This window comes from Aspergillus pseudotamarii (assembly GCF_009193445.1).
Source record: "Aspergillus pseudotamarii strain CBS 117625 unplaced genomic scaffold BDV38scaffold_93, whole genome shotgun sequence".
Lineage (NCBI taxonomy): Eukaryota > Fungi > Ascomycota > Eurotiomycetes > Eurotiales > Aspergillaceae > Aspergillus > Aspergillus pseudotamarii.
This window is the reverse complement of record NW_022475107.1, coordinates 54,294-70,196: the sequence shown is the minus strand read 5'-3', so window position 1 is coordinate 70,196 and position 15,903 is coordinate 54,294. Positions and strand designations below refer to the sequence as shown.

General features: G+C 49.9%; 6 protein-coding genes across 6 annotated transcripts; 2 read left to right on the top strand and 4 right to left on the bottom strand.

Moving 5' to 3' along the window:
- Nucleotides 1–5,812: 5,812 nt before the first annotated feature.
- On the bottom strand, nt 5,813–7,266 carry BDV38DRAFT_262577 (PRCC domain-containing protein). Its single transcript, XM_032056108.1, has one exon. The coding sequence runs from the start codon at nt 7,197–7,199 to the stop codon at nt 5,967–5,969; it is 1,233 nt and encodes a 410-aa protein (XP_031908073.1). The 5' UTR covers nt 7,200–7,266; the 3' UTR covers nt 5,813–5,966.
- On the bottom strand, nt 7,244–7,946 carry BDV38DRAFT_262576 (uncharacterized protein). Its single transcript, XM_032056107.1, has one exon. The coding sequence runs from the start codon at nt 7,776–7,778 to the stop codon at nt 7,548–7,550; it is 231 nt and encodes a 76-aa protein (XP_031908072.1). The 5' UTR covers nt 7,779–7,946; the 3' UTR covers nt 7,244–7,547.
- Nucleotides 7,947–7,959: 13 nt separating this feature from the next.
- On the top strand, nt 7,960–9,176 carry BDV38DRAFT_226218 (uncharacterized protein). Its single transcript, XM_032052860.1, has one exon. The coding sequence runs from the start codon at nt 8,127–8,129 to the stop codon at nt 9,093–9,095; it is 969 nt and encodes a 322-aa protein (XP_031908071.1). The 5' UTR covers nt 7,960–8,126; the 3' UTR covers nt 9,096–9,176.
- A 507-nt stretch (nt 9,177–9,683) lies between these two features.
- Nucleotides 9,684–11,292, bottom strand: BDV38DRAFT_226187 (legume-like lectin family protein). The gene is made up of 6 exons (XM_032052859.1): nt 11,093–11,292; nt 11,009–11,032; nt 10,851–10,921; nt 10,713–10,794; nt 10,397–10,657; nt 9,684–10,348 (listed from the first exon to the last, which is right to left on the bottom strand). Exons 1-6 carry the CDS (start codon nt 11,192–11,194, stop codon nt 9,920–9,922), a joined length of 969 nt encoding a protein of 322 aa, XP_031908070.1. The 5' UTR covers nt 11,195–11,292; the 3' UTR covers nt 9,684–9,919.
- Nucleotides 11,293–11,688: 396 nt separating this feature from the next.
- On the top strand, nt 11,689–12,385 carry tim13 (protein translocase subunit TIM13). Its single transcript, XM_032052857.1, has 2 exons — nt 11,689–11,883; nt 11,937–12,385. Exons 1-2 carry the CDS (start codon nt 11,764–11,766, stop codon nt 12,153–12,155), a joined length of 339 nt encoding a protein of 112 aa, XP_031908069.1. The 5' UTR covers nt 11,689–11,763; the 3' UTR covers nt 12,156–12,385.
- Nucleotides 12,386–13,044: 659 nt separating this feature from the next.
- Nucleotides 13,045–14,758, bottom strand: pkaC (cAMP-dependent protein kinase catalytic subunit pkaC). The gene is made up of 4 exons (XM_032052858.1): nt 13,915–14,758; nt 13,598–13,851; nt 13,157–13,531; nt 13,045–13,095 (listed from the first exon to the last, which is right to left on the bottom strand). The coding sequence occupies exons 1-4, from the start codon at nt 14,650–14,652 to the stop codon at nt 13,068–13,070; spliced, it is 1,395 nt and encodes a 464-aa protein (XP_031908068.1). The 5' UTR covers nt 14,653–14,758; the 3' UTR covers nt 13,045–13,067.
- Nucleotides 14,759–15,903: the final 1,145 nt, after the last annotated feature.

Here is a 15,903-nt window from a genome sequence, read left to right as displayed (position 1 = left end):
GAGAGCTCTTCAGAGTCCCAGACTCTGGTGAATCTACTCCGTGATAATATACGCCAATTAAGCCGACGTCTCAGCACTCACTATAGATCATATGATGACATTGTCGTTTCTGTTGTTCGCTTTCTTCAAATCCTGGACTTGGGACTTTTCCTAATGTCGGGAAGATCACAACAGACAAGCGATGTGCAGGCGGTGGATGCAATCAGTGGAAGCACCCCTTTCCTTGGAGGCATTCATCACCCTCTCTCGGATCTGTACCATCAGAATTCGAACATAGACTCAAGGCATGCAATTGATATGTGGTTCCATGAGCTGTCGTCATTGAGAGTAGCCGAAAATGCAGACCCGGGAATTCTTCACACCCAGGTCGGGCGCAATGCTCTTCGCCGCCTGTTCCAACAGTTCCATGGGTTATGGAAAGCGAAGCTACGGGAAGACCAAGAAGAAGAGGCAAAGAAATCAAGCCTTTACCAATATCGAGGATCCTGGGAAGACAGCGAAGAGGTTGATGAGAATGAGCTGCGCGAGCTCTTCCCTACCTATGAAGAGGAGCCCGTTGACGATGGTAGAAAGCCAACTCGTCTTGATCCCAAGAATATCTCGATCCGACTTTCCTCACTTCACGCAAACCTATTCCAATTAGAAGACCCTGGGCGAGTCCTGACAACCTATGTGAGGCAATCTGCTCAGCTGCTGGCCTCGCTGTGGTCCGAGGGCGATTCTTCAGTACCACAGGTGCATCCTAGGGATCATCTCTCTGGTGTTCTTTTGTTGCTCGAGGATGCCGTGAGTAAGGAAAATGATTCCAGGAACACGTACAACTTCTATGTGGACGCAAATCCTGATGAAGGCAGAAAGCTTGTATCTTTAACAACGGCAACAGAGTCACGTTTCTTGCAGATTCAGAGCGCTTGGCCGGAACATGCAGTCCTTGCAGATGTCATTCTTTGTTGCAAGGAGATTCTCCAATTTAAGCATGCTGAGCCTGTCGCAAAATTCCTCACCAAGGTCGAAAAGCTTCATGGTCTTGTTCATGAGTGGCAGCTTGTTGCAAGCAGAGAGTACTCAGCTGCTGGTGTTTATGACGAGATCACAAACTTGATCATTAACTGGCGACGTCTCGAATTGTCGACCTGGGCAAGGCTTCTGGATCTCGAGAAGGAAAAATGCGTCCAGGATGTGAGCCAATGGTGGTTTGTGGCGTACGAAGCCATCATTGGAGCTCCTGTTCAGATGGCAGAATCTGGTCAAACGGATCTGAGTGAACATACACAAGAAGTGATCGCCACACTAGAGAACTTCTTCCGCTCGACCACCTTGGGTCAGTACAGCGAACGCCTGCAGCTCGTCAAGAACTTCCGGTCTCTGCTATCGCTTTACGTTCAGGACTTCCCTTGCCTGAAGCAACTGGTATCCGCACTAGACAACTTTATACAACATTACACACAGTTCGAGCCACCAGTACACAAGCTACTCAAGGAGCGGAGGTCGACGCTTGAAAAAGATATCAAGGAGCAGATTCAGCTGGCCAGTTGGAAGGATACAAATATTGTGGCGCTCCGAGAAAGTGCGAAACGATCGCATCATAAACTGTTCAAACTCGTCCGGAAATACCGAGAAATCCTGGCTCAGCCTGCCCAGCATATCCTGGAGCAAGATATGCCAGATGACAGTGAGGAGCCTGGCTCCACTGACCAAGCAGTGGTTCTGCCCTCAGCAAGTTTCCCAGAAGCGCTCGCCCTGTGCCAGAAGGAAAACGAAATCTGGCAAAATAGGCCGCCTCGGTTCAGAGATCCTGACGGCACCGTTAGCAACATGACTCATATGTATGTGTCAATCTCGACGGAGTTTGACGTCTCGGAAGATCTCGATGGCTTCATGAAGTACTTCTTGGAAAGCATCGAGGAGTTCCGGTCACAAACCCCGAAGACCCTGACCGAGGAAAACAAAGATGATGTTCAACATCTCAAGGTTCAAAAGCGCCGCTTCTATGCCGATACTCTGCGGCGGCTATTAGAGATGGGTGTCAAGCGTAATGCTAGCACTAGCTTGATTGAAACGCAAGCATCTGTTGCACAAGTTCTTGCCAACAGCCCGGCTCTTGAGGTTGGTTCTGTGACAACCACTGTCGTTGTCAGAAGCTCCGATCTCTATTTCCATAGGTTCCTGGATATCCTTCCCCGTGTTCGCCAAGCGGCGCACAATTACTCGGAAGACCTCAGCAATGTCGAAGTTTCAAGAAGCTCAGGATCCCTTGAGCATTTGTTGAATCTGGTTAGGAGACAACGAGCAGCGATATCTCCAGCAATGTTTGGCGTGGAATCGCTTCAATCAACACTCGTCAAGATTTTGAATCTTTGGAAATCTAACCCTACCTCGGTCTTTAAGTCACTCCCCCAATTTTCGAATGAGGTTCGGGATACGGCAAGAGCCATAGCCTGGTTGACCCCTATACTTGGCCTCGCCATGACAGTTGTGGAACTACACTCGAAGTTTTCCGGCATCAACTCATCAAACATTGTGGATGGTCTTCGCTCCTGGAAAGATGTCTTCAGCAGGCTGCAAAAGTCACTGGGTAATTTGCCCAAGTTACCTGAGGGCGTAACTTCACAGCTGCACGTAGAGACACTAAAGGAGGCATCTTCCTCCTTTGATAAGCTGAACACTGACCTTATGGGCTGGGCCGAGAGCCGACCTGACCTGTCATTCGTCCTGATGCAGATAACTCCCTGGGCCCACGTTAATGCTGAGCAAGCTGAGGTGTTGCAGTCTAAGAATACTCTCGCTATCGAGGAGTTCGATGACAGCCTACTCACAGCAATTGACAAGATCCTCATCAGCCTCCAGAAGCTGAAGGAGGTGCCATCACTGATTGTATCTCCGGGCTCATTGTCACGGAGCGACGAGTTCTTCACCAGAGCTTTGAAGGCTGTTCATTTGCCCGACATCATAAGCTCCCTGGAGTCAGTCCTGGACAAGTTACAAGGCCTCAAGACACGCTCAAATTCCGGCCTTGCTCCTGCTGTCGCATTGGTCGCAAGCTTGTTACCTATCATGAACAAGTATCGCAACATCTGTAAGGATCTCGTCGATCGCTATCTGACTGTGCACCGTGAGACATGCAAGATGTCATATTTGCTGGCCAAGTCATTCACTCAGATCGCGTCTGAGGGATTCTGTACTCCCGCAGAAGCGTCGACGGAAGAAAGCAAATCCGGCAAGCTGGAGAGTGGAACTGGTCTCGGCGAAGGACAAGGAGCCGAAGATATCAGTAACGATATTGGTGATGATGAAGACTTATCAGAGCTTGCTCAACAGGAACAGACTGAAGAGCCCAACGAGGATATGGACGAGTCAGGAGACGCAGTGAACATGGATCAAGAAGAATTACGTGGAGAAACAGGCGAACACAAGAAAGAGGATGATGAAGAGGACGCAAGCGGCGACGAAGAGGATGACAATATCGACGAAGAAGTAGGCAGTGTTGACGATCTTGAGGAAACTGCAGTTGATGAAAAGATGTGGGATGGCGCACACGATGAAGAGCAGAAGGAGACCGAGAACCAAGAAGGCAAGGGACAGTCTGAGTCTGATGAACAAACCGCTGCACAAGAGCGCAAGGAGAAGGAAGGAGAAAAGGGAGAGGGTAAGAACGAAGAAGATCAGGAAGAGGAAGAGGAAGAAGAAGCCCCAGACGATGAAGGCGAGGCTGTTGGGCGCGAGGAGATGGATGTCACAGATCCCCATGCCAAGGAACAAGATGCGCTCGACCTTCCGGAAGAGATGCAACTTGATGGCGATGAATTGGATAAAGACGAAGGAAATGAGAGTGACGATGGCCTCGACGATGATCTCGGCGACGATCTTCCTCCTGCTGAAGATGAGCAGCCATTCGATGGGAAAGAGGAAGAGGCTGTTGAAAACCCTGATCTGGATCAACAAGCAGAGGAGCAAGAGGGCGACCAGGGTGATGAAGAAGCGGCGGCTGAAGATGAAGAAATGAAAGAGGCCGAAGCCGAAGAGACGAACGAGCCCGGGGAAGAGGAACCAGAAGAGGCTCAACAGGATGATTTCTTAACTCAACGTGATGAAAACGAAGAGGCTGGCGAAGAAGTGGCACCAAGCGAGGCTGTTAATGGTGGACTCGGTGCCGACCAAGATCAAAATATGGACCAAGGCACATCTGGAAATGCAGAGCAGGAGAGTGGTTCTGCTGACCCGTCTGATGATAAACAACAAAAGACTGGTGCTGCCAACGAAGGAGAAGACAACGAGCGGCATAGAGATGCAGGCGGCGGGGATGATGGCAACCGTAACGATCCGCAGTTGCAGGCCTTCAAGAAAATGGGCGACATCCTCGAACAGTGGCATCGCCGGCAAAAGGAGATTATGGAGGCCTCTAAACAGGAAGAGGGCGAGTCGGATCAGCCGTTGCCTCAGGATACCGACATGGCTGATGCCGATTTTGAGCATCTTGCAGACCAAGATGACGTTGCTGATACCCAAGCGCTTGGTCAGGCTAATGAAGAGCAAACACAGGCTCTTGATCAAAATAAGGGTGTCGAGTCGGATGCCAAGCATGGCGACAACGAACCTTTGCCAGACGTTTCTGACGAGCTCCAGGAGACTCTAGAGAACAAGATGCAGGATGAGATGCAGCTGGATGCCGCTAGTGGGTCTAAGGACCACACTGTCGGTGCATTAATCCCTGGCAGCTCGCACACCCAGGAGCGAACAGCCGATGCCGCTGGCCAGCAGGAGGCGATTGAAGAACTCGATGAGGTAGACGCACAATTGGCGGCAATCCATCTGTCTTCTTCGCTCCCTCCACTTACACCTCGCGACGAGGCTCAACGGCTCTGGTCCCATTACGAATCCGTCACCAACGATCTCTCCCTCTCGTTAACGGAACAATTGCGTCTGATCTTAGCCCCGACCATGGCAACCAAGCTGCGTGGCGATTTCCGGACAGGAAAGCGACTGAACATCAAGCGCATCATTCCATACATTGCCTCACAGTACAAGCGAGATAAGATTTGGATGCGACGGTCAATTCCCTCGAAGCGTAACTACCAAATTATGCTTGCTGTCGACGACAGTAAGTCTATGTTAGAGAGTGGAAGTGGCCAATTGGCATTCGAAACGCTTGCACTCGTCGCCAAGAGTCTTAGTATGCTTGAAGCTGGAGACCTGTGTGTCCTCGGGTTCGGAAACGAGGATCACGTCAGAGTCGCACATGAATTCGGCAAGCCGTTCTCCTCGGAGGCCGGCACGCAGGTGTTCCAGCACTTCAGCTACCAGCAGACAGGTACGAACGTTCGGAAGTTGATCGCCGATTCGATCGCCCTGTTCCGCGAAGCTCGCTGGAAGCAATCACCTGGTTCGGGCAATGCTGATCTTTGGCAACTGGAGCTTATTATCTCCGACGGTATTTGTGAAGACCATGAGACTATCCAGCGTCTCGTGCGGCAGGCCCAGGAAGAACGTATCATGATTGTGTTCATCATTGTCGATGCTGTCAAGGGCAGCTCCATCTTGGATCTCACTCAGGCAAGCTTCGAGCCTGATACGGAGAGTGGTACTGGGGAGATGAAGTTGAAGATGAAGAGATATCTGGAAGGTTTCCCGTTCCCTTACTATTTGGTTGTGCGTGACGTTCGGGAGTTACCCGCTGTTTTGGCTACGGCGTTGAAGCAATGGTTTGCGGAGGTTGTTGATGTTTCTTCATAAAAGTTGCATTTTGATGTTTTGGGTATGGTTATAGAAAAGAGCTTTCCTTTTGTTACATGTATATAGTCTTCTTGTATGTGAATACTCGATAAAAATTAAGATCTTATTGACTTTCATACTACTTCCAGAAAACCAAGTAGTACCTACCCATAAATCCACAACTCCTATTCCTCCATGCAAAATTTGATTTGTACATATACAAAATTGGTATCCGATTTGAGAGATAAAAAAAAAATTTACCAGCCATACCTCGACCCAGCCTCCTTCTTGTTCCTTCTTCCAGATGCAAAACTCTCTTCCAAAGCTTCCCGCTGCGAACTTGCCGCATTGACCAGCTGTTGCAGCGTGTGTTTTCCAGGAGCAATGGCACGAACCGGATTGTGCTGATGCGCCGCCATATCGGTCTGATGCGCCATCTCTTGGTTAGCAATGTACTCCTTGTCGGTATTGAAATGGAGGATGCGCGACTTCGAGGCGTCCGCATTGCGACCAAAAAGGTGCCGTCGTTGAGACCGCGAAAGGTTCAGATCATCCGCGATATTATCCAACGTCTGCGTCGTTGCTGGTTCCGACGACGCAGCCGGAACCTGAAGCTCGCGCTCTACCTCTGGACCGGCCTCAGGCGCATCCGTATCCGCAGTATACACCAACGGCTCATATGTTGCGCTGTGCGCCTGAGGACCTGGACCAACACTCGTCGCAGATTCACTCGACCCAAGCGAGAAAAGACTCACTTTCGGCTTCGGCGCAGGTGGTTGCACAGGAACAGAAGTAGAAGCAGCAGGCTTACCCTGTTCCGAGACTGGCTCCTTCACACCCTGCGAAACCTCTGCAGCAGCCTCGACCGGCTTCGACGAAATAACCTTCTTCTTCTTCTGCGTCCCCCGTGCAACAGACAACGGTTTAAACATCATCGGATTCCCTTTCAACTTAACCTCCTCCGGTTTCTTCATCTGTAACCCACCGTCGCCACCATCCTTCAAACTCCCAGCCTTGGGAATCGTCCCATCATCATCATCATCCCCCGCACCACCAGGAGTACTTGAACCCGCCTGTTCCATAGCCCACTCATTTCGACTTTCCTCATCCAACCCGCGATCAAACCCCGGCGCAGCACCAGTCTTCAAACTAAACACCTTCCGCCCCGCCCCAACAACACCTTTCTTCTCCGCCGCGGCGGGAGCAGCAGCCCTTTTCGGCGCAGGTAAAAACGAATTGAACCCCGCGAACGCTCCCCCGCCACCTATCTTTGCTTTCTTCCGCGCGGGCCCGTCATCGTTGTCATTGGTTTCTTCCGGTTTGAGGTCCAGCGCGACGCGGATCTTGCGCGGGTTGCTGCTGTCGACGAGTTTGGGTTTTTGGGCGGCGGTGCTGGTAGGTTTTGTGGTTGTAGTGGTTTGCGGTGTTGGCTTTGTGGTCTCGGGCTCGGAGTCGGAGGCTTCGGAGTCGCTATAGGATACTAGAGCCATCGTTTTACTTTTTTTTTTTATATCTGTTGTTGAAGATTAATGGAGGGAGGTTGGAGGTTGATGGGAGTAAGTAAATGATTGATGGCGGCGATGAAGGCGGAAGGAATATCGGGGTTCTATTACCGTATTGAATGTACTGCACGGGCCATTGTATTTTATCATGAAGGCTGAGGCCGTAACCCAAGTTTATGTCTGCGAGGCTTGGCTTTGGGATGGTACTTTTGTACAAGAATGCGATTCAAAATTCAAATGGGTTTTTGATCTGATCGCAGAGTCAATTTGCTTTTTCTTTGCTTTGATGAATGTGTCCACTGTCTAGGAGTTCGTTGGTTGCGCTTGTATACTTGGTTACTGCATCCGCTTGTTATCTCTATGGCATATAGTCATGATGTCCATCAAATGTATACTTTCGATTAGTACACATCCGATAGGCGAAGAAAATGAATACATGAAGATATGAAGAAGAATAGAAGAAGGAGAACAACCGTAGCGAAAGTAACCACCTCGACCTCCGGGACATAGACTAGTAACACAAAATTCATGAACGAAACCCTCATAGCCTTTTATCACACTAAGCATATCTTAATTCCGGGAGACCGCGACCTAGACTCAAACGGAGTACAAAGAAACACAAGAGACTGACCAAACTCACCCAAACAAGAATGACATCATCCAAACCACATCCCATAACCGATGATCAATCAGATAAGATAAGAAAAAATGATCGGCTTACTCATCTCTGTTCAACTCTCACCTTTCAGCGCTTGAATGTTTTATTACATTCTTCGTCGCAAACTCCATTTCGCATATTTCTTTCATTTCATTCCCCACCTTGATATCTAACCTTTAATAGAAAAGAAATCATGCCATAAGCTAATTCTCACCGCATGTCCTCGAAACCATCAAAAACCGCAACAGCCAAAAACAATGGACCCCCCAGAACCAAACCCAACCCAAGAACCCGACAAGCAACCCAAATCAGGTAAATTCCGCTTCAAAACCTCAAAAGACAAGTCCAGGTCTCGACGAGACGACACAACCTCCACCCATCGTCACAGCAGCCACAGACATTCCTCCCACCGTCACAGACCCAAACGCCATCATCGGCGGCGCTCAGCCTCACCAAACCCCATTTACTCAGACAATGAACAACATCAACCAGGCCTCAACGCCGATGCAGCCTTCCGTGAATCTCTCTTTGACGCCCTAGGTGACGACGAAGGCGCCGCGTATTGGGAATCCGTGTATGGACAGCCGATTCATAATTATGCTGTGCCGAATGTACCCAAGGGACCTAATGGGGAGCTGGAGCAGATGGATGAGGAGGAGTATGCCAGTTATGTGCGGACGAAGATGTGGGAGCGTACTAGGGAGGGGATGCTTGCTGAACAGGAGCGGTTGAGGGCTGAGAAGATGAGGCAGAAGAGACGGGAGGAGAGGAGGGAGGAGGATATGAGGGAGAAGATGCGGTTTGAGAGGGCTATGGAGGAGAGTTTGAGGCGGGGGAAGGAGAGGCGGAGGGTTAAGGCTTGGGGGCGGGTTTGGGAGGAGTATGTACGGTCTTGGGGGGAGGTTGATCGGGCTGTTGATCAGGTTAGGGATGGTGGTGGTGGCGGCGGCGGGGAGGGGGTTCGGTTGAGGAATTTGATTTTTTGGCCAGTTGAGTCGGGGAAGAGGGGGGACGTGAGTAGGGAGACGGTTGAGGAATTCCTGCGCCATGCGCCGGGGGAGGATTTGTTGGCGGTTTTGAAGGCTGAGCGGGTGCGGTGGCATCCGGATAAGATTCAGCATCGATATGGAGCTTTGGGGATTGATGAGGTGGTTATGCGCAGTGTCACGGAAGTTTTTCAGATTATTGATCGTTTGTGGAGTGAGATGAAGGAGAAGCAGCTGTGAGCTGGTATACCCCGATTGGTTGGTGTTGAGATTTGCATTGTGGTGGCGTTCTGTGTTTCCATATATATGATACCCTGGTTGAGAACTGGACTACTACTAATACTACTACTACTCCTCCTCCTCCTCCTCCTCCTCCTACTGGGAGTGCTGGAGGTGCTATATTAGGCTGTAAGGATATGCTTGATGGAGAAATACTGGGGGTAAGCCGAAATAGACATGATGCCTTTCAATGTACATCGAGGAGGTACAGTAGTCGCGCCGAAGTTGTTCTTGCGGGCTTCCACAAAGTTGTCAATTATAGCCACAGTATCTGCTGATTTCATGGTCTGATGTAATGGCTCAACTGTCGGCATGCCCAATAACCCAGCTAGTGCAGGAGCTGAGTTCTCCAGTGACTTGATATAATCTAGATCATACGGCAGTCCAGGTTACCCCTTGCGGGTTTGGTTGTAGCTGCCATTCTTGCGTTCAAGGATCTAGACTCAAGATCTTATATTAGCTGAATGGGTTGATAGAGGAAGACTGAGGAAGAATATTGCAGTGTTTTGATCTTGAAGTGAATGTATAGAAATAAAACACAAGATTACTATCCATGTTGGGCCTGTTCATGACATTCGTGACAAGCGCATAATTTGCATTGGACTGATATAAAGCTCCAAAATTCGCATGCTTCATCAACTGTAGGACTCGTGAAACTTTTGTTCGTCACAATATATTGGAATCTCCAAGTAACAACACGGCTATGCAATCACGTAGAAACAGAACACCATACTGGTTTTTTTGAGTTTTCTTTCTTTTTCCTGAATATCTTCCCTCACCGTCGCTTAGAACCTCGAGTATCTCTGCTTGTTCCGGTACATGGTGAACCCAACGTAGCAGCCTGCAACAGCAACAAAGAACAGAACAGTCTTGAACAGGAACCCGCTCCAGCTTCCCTTTCTCTTCTTGGTCTTCTTGACGCGGCCGCTGTCGGCGTTCGGTCCACGGCTAGATCGGCTGGAAGGTCCAACACTGTAAAGGTTCTGCGATTTCACCGAGACAATGTCATGGTTGTCGCTCAGTTCACCGGTCTCGCCAGAGAAGCCCAGGTACGCGACAGACGGGATAGCGATGTTGGTGTCGGGTGCGGTCAGGGTAAAGCAGTTGGTCCAGCTGTCTTCAGACTTGTACTGCAGGTCGAGAGTCAACGACTTGTCCTGGAAGTACGTTAAACGGGCTTTGGTGGGGATCGAAGCGCCTCGCAGACCACGGGCCTAATCTTGTTAGCAGATAGCTGCGTTACTCTGATTTTCAGTACTTACGGAACAACCAGCCAATTCATTGGCCTTGCCGTCATGGGCCTGGTCATAGCTGGTCTGTCCGTCGCCCATCATAGCCATGACGTAAGGGAACGAGGTACCGGGTCGGTTGTTCTTGTAGGTGTCGAAGAAGATACCGAGACCCTCGAAGTTATCCGTTGATCCAAAGACCGGACCCTGAGTGGCGCGCTGCTTGGTGAGCCACATGGCAAAGCCATCGCCGTGCAGATTACCATCTCCATGAAGCTTGAATTCGACCTCGATCTACACACATGTCAGAAACGATTCTTCGTCACTATGGCCGACAGGACGAACTGACCTCCCAGTTTGTCGCAGTAAGGGGAACACGGGAGAAGATCCATCCCTGCTGGGAGGGTCGATCGGCCGTAAGACGGATGTATCTGCCATTGTTCAGCCCTTGCTCCTCTGAGACCGCATTGTGGGTGGGGTGAAGTACTTGTCTGCGCGGATTATCGTGTCACCACCAAAATCGAACCAGCGGCTTTGGAAGTCTGAATCAAGGTATGGCTGTCATCGCGTTAACAGAGCTGTGTCAAGAGCGCGGAAATCGACCTAGTCGAAGCTGCTGTGAATGAGTTATAGGATGGGACCCACCGGAGCGAGACTGTGAGTGCGAAGCTATTGACCCGGTTAGTTAGTGCGCGATCGCCATACGGTCGAGTGGGTGTGAAGGCGTACTGGAATGCTCTTGATGTTCTCGTCGCCGTCGTAAGCATTGGCCACTGGCATAGTCGCCAGGCCGGCAAGACACAAGAGAGAAGAGAGCCGCGGGAGCAGCATTGTGAGGCAGGAATTGGTAATGAGCTTTAACAAGTTGCAGATACAAACGACTGTGACAGCAGGGAGGTTCTGATAACTATGAACGACGGACTGCAGCTAACGAAATGGGGTCCTCTCCACCAGCAAGGCGTAGATAGTTCAATGTCACCGGGACATGCACAAGCTCCGAACTCAATTGCAAGAGACGGAGGACAAAGTCAATCGAACGGCAGGTCGACGACCGGAGAATAATAGAGAGGAATGTCAGAAAGAGAACGAAGGAGTGAAGAACGGAATGGAAGAAGAGCGGTGCCGAAGCAAACTGTCAGAAAGGAATACTATGTAGACTGGTCAGAGATCGACGTCAGTAAACATGCAAACAAGTGTCCACATCGCAACTGTGGCGCAGTCAGCCCCCGGCGGACGGACGCGCACCAGCCACAGGTCGGCCATCGCCCGCGGACTGGAGGTTCAGATCCTGTGACCGGCCCGTGACCTCAACAATTACTCGTATCGCTGATTTGCCTTCCCTGCAAACCACATAATTCCGCCTTCATTCCCTTCGTCTTATATCTCTATACACCAACACGATGGCTCTCTTCGGTTCCGGCTCCAACAATGCTGCTTCCAACCCGCAGGAGGTCAAGACTGCCATCATCAAGCAGCTCCAGCAAGAGGCCGCCATGGCCAATGCTCGGAATCTGATCGGAGTATGTGCAGTTTCTCGCTTGCGGTCAGCGTCTAGCTTCTGACAACAGTATAGAAAGTGAATGAGCACTGCTTCGACGCCTGCATTCCCGCCCCCGGCTCCTCCATCACACCCAAAGAAGAGACCTGCCTCTCTCAGTGCATGGAGAAGTACATCTCGTTCTGGAACACCGCCAGCCGTACCTACGTCTCTCGTGTTTCCCGTGAAAGCAAGCGTCTAGGCGGCGCTGAGAATCTCGCCATGATGGCTACTCCCACCGACACCAGCCTGTAAATTAGCGTTGGAGTTTATAGGCAATTGGAAACATTCTATAGAGGGTAATCGGAAGCGCGATCGGTTTCTCAAACTTTTTTTTATGGACGTTAGCTTGGGCCTCCCGCAAACTTTTTATTTGTCGCTTTTTTTTTTCTCCTTTCATAACTTGGGGGATGTATAGTTGGAATGGTGTACGATAACGGCGCGCGCTTTGCGGTAGATTGGGTGTCCCGTATCAAGCGAGTTGGAAGGCAACGGCAACGGATCTGTGGTGGCAGACAGGGGTCCACGGACAGTGTGTCTGAAGCATACCAAGAGATGCGGTATTCACAGGTTCATAGCCTACTTTTATTGCATTTGAAAGATATGTACATTATACAGGTCTCCAACAAGAGAAATGAACGAAGCAACCAAGTAGCATCCCAATACTTGTAACTATTGTAAAACCACGATGCGAAAAACAAAACAGTCCAGTCGATGCAAACGATCGACTCGGCGGAAGACCCCGGAGTAGAACCAACCCCGAAAGCACCTGATCCTTATTTCAAAACCAAACACAAGTACTGGAGATTCAGTTGCCTCGATGCTCGTGAAAGCAATCCATATCAATGGAGGCCGAGGTACGTGGAATGCGGAAGCGTGGGAAGCCCGCACCAGATATACAGAGGTAGATGCTCCAATAAAACGACGAAACAGAGAATCCCAAAGGTCAAGTCGGCCAGCGATCATCCAGACAATCGAACCGATCGAGAAGACAAATATGTAAAAGTAATAGCATGGTTGTTTTTCACTGCTGCTATTTCTGTGGCCCAGTCAACCAGGCTAAAAGACAAGGCATCACTTTCCATGTCTTTGCATAGAGGTACTCCATTGCCTTTACTCTAGACAGCTATGGTGAAATGATCATTTCATCATGACTCGTAGAAAAAGTTAGAAGTCGGGGAATAAATGGCCGTGACTAAGTTAAGTTGTGATCGTCAGTAACGCGGACGAAAATACACCGAGCAGGTTGCACATACATGTCTTCGCCGCCTTGACCGTAGGCTTCCTGTTCTTCCGGGTAGCGGTCATACTGGCTTGCATCACCTTGTCCTCCCCGAATCGGTGGTACATAGGGAGCATCAATGTCTTTCCTGGCCAGCCGGTCCCAGGTGACCTCGGCGAACCATGGATGATTCTTGACGTCTTCCGGGCCACCATGTAAGTTACCCAGGCGCTTGGTTAGGTCTGCCGTGATCAGTTGGGAAAGTAGGTCCACGGCATCTGGGTGCAGGTAAGGTGGGTATTTTACCCGACCTCGGAGAATGTTTTCATAGATCTTGACCGGCGATCCGCTGTCCCAGAAGGGTGTGAAGCCACACAGCATTTCGAAGATCAGGATTCCAAGGGACCACCTTCACCATGTCAGCGGGGTTCCCCATAGGGGTGCTCCCAGGATAAGACCGGACAGTAAGACTTACCAGTCCACCGACTTGTTGTAACCCTTGGATGAGACAACCTCGGGAGCCAAATAATCGGGCGTGCCACACAGGGTCCAGGTAATGTCGGGCACCTCCTTCGCAAAACCGAAGTCTGTGATCTTCAGATGACCATGCCGGTCGAGAAGTAAGTTCTCCGGCTTCAGATCTCGATAGATAATCTGATGCGAGTGCAAATATTCCAGCGCAAGAGTGACTTCCGCGGCGTAGAACTTGGCCACGGGATTAGGGAATCGCTAGACGGGGGACCCCCGGGTCAGCGTACACGTCGGAGCAACGAAGACGGGAGGATCACCCACCTGAGACTTGCGAAGCAGACTGAAGAGTTCACCTCCCTCGACAAAATCCATGACCATGTACAGATTTCGCGAATCCTGCCATGTGCCCCACAAGGTGATCAAGAACGGATGTCTGACGCGATTGAGCATTCGCCGCTCGTCATTAGTATGCTCAATCTGCTTCATCTTGACCACCTGGGCCTTCTTTAAGACTTTGATGGCATAGAAGCGGTGGTTGTGCTTAGACTGCACAAGATGGACTCGACCAAAGCTACCGGTGCCCAACGTGCGCTGGAGGCTGAAATCTTCGAGAGAGTACTTGCCCTTGGTGGTTCGGGTCTGCGATTGTTGAGAACCTCCGCCGACCGACTGGCCGCTCTGATGGGATGAATGAATTATATTCTGTATACTGGCGACATTATGAGAGTTGGTGTGGTGGTGACCATGGTGATGGTGGGCCGAGGGTGATTGCGTCACGGCGGATTGCATGGAGGATGGTTGACCCTCGGGGTGGCTTCGATTAGTGCCTGAAGAGCGATTGTGATGATCGTGGGACGATTGGTGAGGTTGCGCAGAGGTATAAGCAGTGTCGGGGGAGGTGGCAGTAGTAGTGGGATGGGATTGGTGGCTGTGGTGATTCTGGTTTGGTGACGTCTGCGTCTGGGCCGCTGTGGGTGACGAACCGGCTTCAAGCTCTTTACTGAGGGTCTGCGAATCCTTGGTCCGCCGTTTTTTCAATAAGCCTCCTAAGCTCGGCATGGAGAACTAAAAAAGAAAATATTACCTGATTGTGAGATCAGGGAAAAAAAACAAAAACACAATGGGGGTAAAGAGAGAAAAAAAAAAAAAGAATCAAAATAAAGCCCGAAAATGTAGATGGGATGTTTGTGAGATTTCACGCAAAATGGGATTAAAAGAGGGTTCAGAAATCAAGCTTAACCCCTCTTTCGATCTTCCCTTTTTTTGCTTCCTGGCGAAGGAGGGGAAAAACCGCCAGCAACGAAACGTTACGCCTCTTTTTTTGTACGGTTCCGAGCAGCGGATACAACACGGGGAGGGAACTTCGCCGTAGTCACCGAGAAGCGGTCAACCCCAAGCTTGCAATTGGAATCCAAACAAATTCCAAGACGAACTCGTGTCAAACGACTCTAGTGGTTGTGTTTCGTCGTGTTTTCCTCCGTTAGTTGATTTGCTTTTTATCTTTCAAACCCGGTGAAACTTTCAGCCAAGACACGATAATCGAGTGAGGGGAAATTGAAACGTCAACGTTCCGTAGGGAAGAAGAGGAAGAGTAATGATTCGAGATGCAGTTAATTAGTTTGGTTGTTTGGGCGGAGAGGAAAATTGACCCAGAAGAGCAAAGCGCGGGGGGGCGATTCTAATTTATCGGAAATGCATCTGTCTGTGAGTCTCCTCTTCTCTCTCTCTCTCACTCTTCGTCTCTTTCTTTCTCTCTATACCTAATCCGTAGCTTCTTACATACAGGCCCTAACATCAATGGGTTTTTTACCACCACGAGTTATACCTCGAACCCCCCAAACATAATCTATAAGAAGAAAAACACATCTCAAACCAGCCCCACTTTTTTGCTCTTTTTGTTTTTGTTTTGTTTCTTTTTTTTTTTTCTCCCGTATAGAGAAAAATAGAAAAGAGAAATAAAAATTAAACCTTGAAGTTTAAGACAAAAATAAGGAAGGAAAGGAAAAGAAACCCCTCTCAGTAGAATGGATGTTTCATCAACACTCCAAAAATGCGTGCCGTAGTTGTCGAAGATCACGACACTCGGGATGGATGACCACTCGGAAGAGATCCAATGAACGCTACGTTCCCTCTGTCCGGGGTCATTCGACATCCCCATGAACGGAAGTCAAATAACCCATAGAACATAAGAATCAATCGATAACTACCAGAGATCATGAATCATCAAGATCACTGTGGATAAGAGAGACCCTCAAGCTTTCCGCTCCCCGGCCCTATGAGATCACCACTTTATCATACCCGACGAAGTTA

Coding starts and splice junctions, on each gene's coding strand:
- BDV38DRAFT_262577 (XM_032056108.1), bottom strand. CDS start 7,199: ATGGCTCTAGTATCCTATAGCGACTCCGAAGCCTCCGACTCCGAGCCC.
- BDV38DRAFT_226187 (XM_032052859.1), bottom strand. CDS start 11,194: ATGCTGCTCCCGCGGCTCTCTTCTCTCTTGTGTCTTGCCGGCCTGGCG. Junction 10,922..11,008: donor GCACTCACAGTCTCGCTCCG/GTGGGTCCCATC, acceptor ACGCGATGACAG/CCATACCTTGATTCAGACTT. Junction 10,658..10,712: donor TTACTGCGACAAACTGGGAG/GTCAGTTCGTCC, acceptor ACATGTGTGTAG/ATCGAGGTCGAATTCAAGCT.
- tim13 (XM_032052857.1), top strand. CDS start 11,764: ATGGCTCTCTTCGGTTCCGGCTCCAACAATGCTGCTTCCAACCCGCAG. Junction 11,884..11,936: donor ATGCTCGGAATCTGATCGGA/GTATGTGCAGTT, acceptor ACAACAGTATAG/AAAGTGAATGAGCACTGCTT.
- BDV38DRAFT_226218 (XM_032052860.1), top strand. CDS start 8,127: ATGGACCCCCCAGAACCAAACCCAACCCAAGAACCCGACAAGCAACCC.
- pkaC (XM_032052858.1), bottom strand. CDS start 14,652: ATGCCGAGCTTAGGAGGCTTATTGAAAAAACGGCGGACCAAGGATTCG. Junction 13,852..13,914: donor GTCTGCTTCGCAAGTCTCAG/GTGGGTGATCCT, acceptor TCCCCCGTCTAG/CGATTCCCTAATCCCGTGGC. Junction 13,096..13,156: donor GGTCAAGGCGGCGAAGACAT/GTATGTGCAACC, acceptor AACTTAACTTAG/TCACGGCCATTTATTCCCCG.
- BDV38DRAFT_262576 (XM_032056107.1), bottom strand. CDS start 7,778: ATGCTTAGTGTGATAAAAGGCTATGAGGGTTTCGTTCATGAATTTTGT.